At 39.8% G+C, this 2,036-nt stretch overlaps 1 protein-coding gene across 1 annotated transcript in view; it reads left to right on the forward strand.

Moving 5' to 3' along the window:
* Positions 1–548: 548 nt before the first annotated feature.
* LOC106513505 (tubulin alpha chain) overlaps positions 549–2,036 on the forward strand; it is a 6,664-nt gene continuing 5,176 nt past the window's right edge. Inside the window, exons 1-2 of the mRNA XM_014002374.1 lie at positions 549–621; positions 1,323–1,545. Coding sequence (XP_013857828.1) covers positions 619–621; positions 1,323–1,545 — 226 coding nt within the window. The 5' untranslated portion in view covers positions 549–618. The remainder of the gene's footprint in view (positions 622–1,322; positions 1,546–2,036) is intronic.

The raw sequence follows: 2,036 nt of genomic DNA on the forward strand, positions 1-2,036 counted from the left end.
TAATTTTAGCTACCATTCTGCAGTTTTAGCTAACCTTTTATGTATTTTTGCTACTCTTAGCTGCAGTTTTCTTAGTTTTAGATAGCGCTTTGCTTCTTTTATTTAAAGTAATACGTGACCTTATGCTACATTTAGCTACAATTCTACTTTTAACTTGTGTTACATTTAGCTACCAGCTAGTCTTTCCTTACTAACTAGCTACGTCTACTAGCTAGTTTATTAGCCAGTTAGTTTTAATATTTTAGCTAGCTGCTTAGTTTAATAATTTTTATGTAAATTTTTTACCAGTTTCTTTTAATTAGACTTTTGCTAGCTTAAGCTAAGCATTTGCTACTTATAGCTACCATTCCGCTCATTTTAGCTAGATAGTTGTGTTAGCTAGCTATGTTCTCTGTTTTGAAACAGCTAACTGTTCCCCATTTGAGGTGAAACAGTGGTACAGTCCGACCCGTTGCTCCCCCCTCTTGTGACGTCATAATGGTACGGTCCGTTTTTATAAAACAGACCGACGTTGAAGAAGCGGTCCTTTTACCTTCGATCCTCGAGAGTCAAGCTACCAGCTACCGAGAGTCTAATCTGTTTTTCTTGTTCCATCACCTAAAAAAGCAACGCAAGAAAATGGTAAGGATGATTATTTCAGGACTAAATGATTTTATTTGTCGAATTGGGAGAAAAGCGGATTGACGACTGCGTCGTGTCAAATTAGTTGTTTTTTTAATGCAGAACGTCTGTTTTAAATGGTATTTTCTAGTTTTTCTTCGACGTTAACACGGTTTTGGAGCTATTTAGTGAACAAAGACGTGAATTTTGTTAGACTGTAAGCCTAAATAAACCAGGTTTTATGAAATTTATTTCATTTTCATGTCCTTCGGTTTAAAAAAACGATTTAGTAGTATTTTAACCGACCCACTTCCGTTTCGGCGGTTAATTTGAAATGCCGTTTCGGGTTGCCGGTTCGGCTCTCGCCGGAAATATCCGAGCGGTCATGAAGCGCGATTTCCGCTTCGCCTCCTACGAAGGAGTTCGTTTGTGCTTCGTTTTTTGTTTGCGCGCCGTTTTTAAATCCGCTTTTGATCAAAACCAAAAGAGCTCAAGCTGTTTAAACCTGAACTCAACTGTTCAAGGATTAAAATGCAAACTGTAGAACATGCAGTGATTTGTAAACATTCTATAATCTGTGTTATTCTTTAGAAAAGCAACTTAAAGGCATTAAACAGTTAAATTGCTAAAACCCTAATTATTATATTTATAAAAGTAAAGAGGTCGGGGTTAGAAAAGGAAAAAAAAAAGTTTTTCTTGCATTTTTATTTTTATCTCTGCAGCGTGAATGCATCTCCGTCCATGTGGGCCAGGCTGGTGTCCAGATTGGAAATGCCTGCTGGGAGCTGTACTGCCTGGAGCACGGCATCCAGCCCGACGGCCTGATGCCTGCTGACGCACACCTCAGAGGAGGGGATGATTCCTTCAACACCTTCTTTAGTGAGACCGGAGATGGGAGGCACTTCCCCAGAGCCATCTTTGTGGACTTGGAGCCCACCGTCATCGGTACCCCCTCGTCCAGTTAGTCTTATTTCTGCTAAACGCTGCCTGTGTTGTTAATTCTAGTTGTGTTTTCTCCGTAGATGAGGTGCGCACTGGAACCTACCGCCAGCTGTTCCACCCGGAGCAGCTGATCACCGGTAAGGAAGACGCTGCGAACAACTACGCCCGGGGTCACTACACCATCGGAAAGGAGATCATCGACCCTGTTCTGAACCGCATCCGCAAACTGGTGTGTAAATTATCTAGCATAAACACTGATTGGCTCGTTTGTATTTGCTCTGTTTTTTTTTTTTAAAAGTTCGGTTCTTCTGTTTCATTTTTCTTTAACTACTTTCACATTAATTTTAGCAGAAAAAACTGCTTTTTTTTATGAAACCACAATGTATCATTAAAACCAAACATTTAGTTCTCCCTATGTCTCAAAAAAAAACAACCACTACAGACTGATGTCGCTTTTATTTTCTGATGATCAGTGCTTTGGCGTTTCTTTATAT

This window comes from Austrofundulus limnaeus, unplaced genomic scaffold (genome assembly GCF_001266775.1).
Source record: "Austrofundulus limnaeus strain Quisiro unplaced genomic scaffold, Austrofundulus_limnaeus-1.0 Scaffold13, whole genome shotgun sequence".
NCBI lineage: Eukaryota > Metazoa > Chordata > Actinopteri > Cyprinodontiformes > Rivulidae > Austrofundulus > Austrofundulus limnaeus.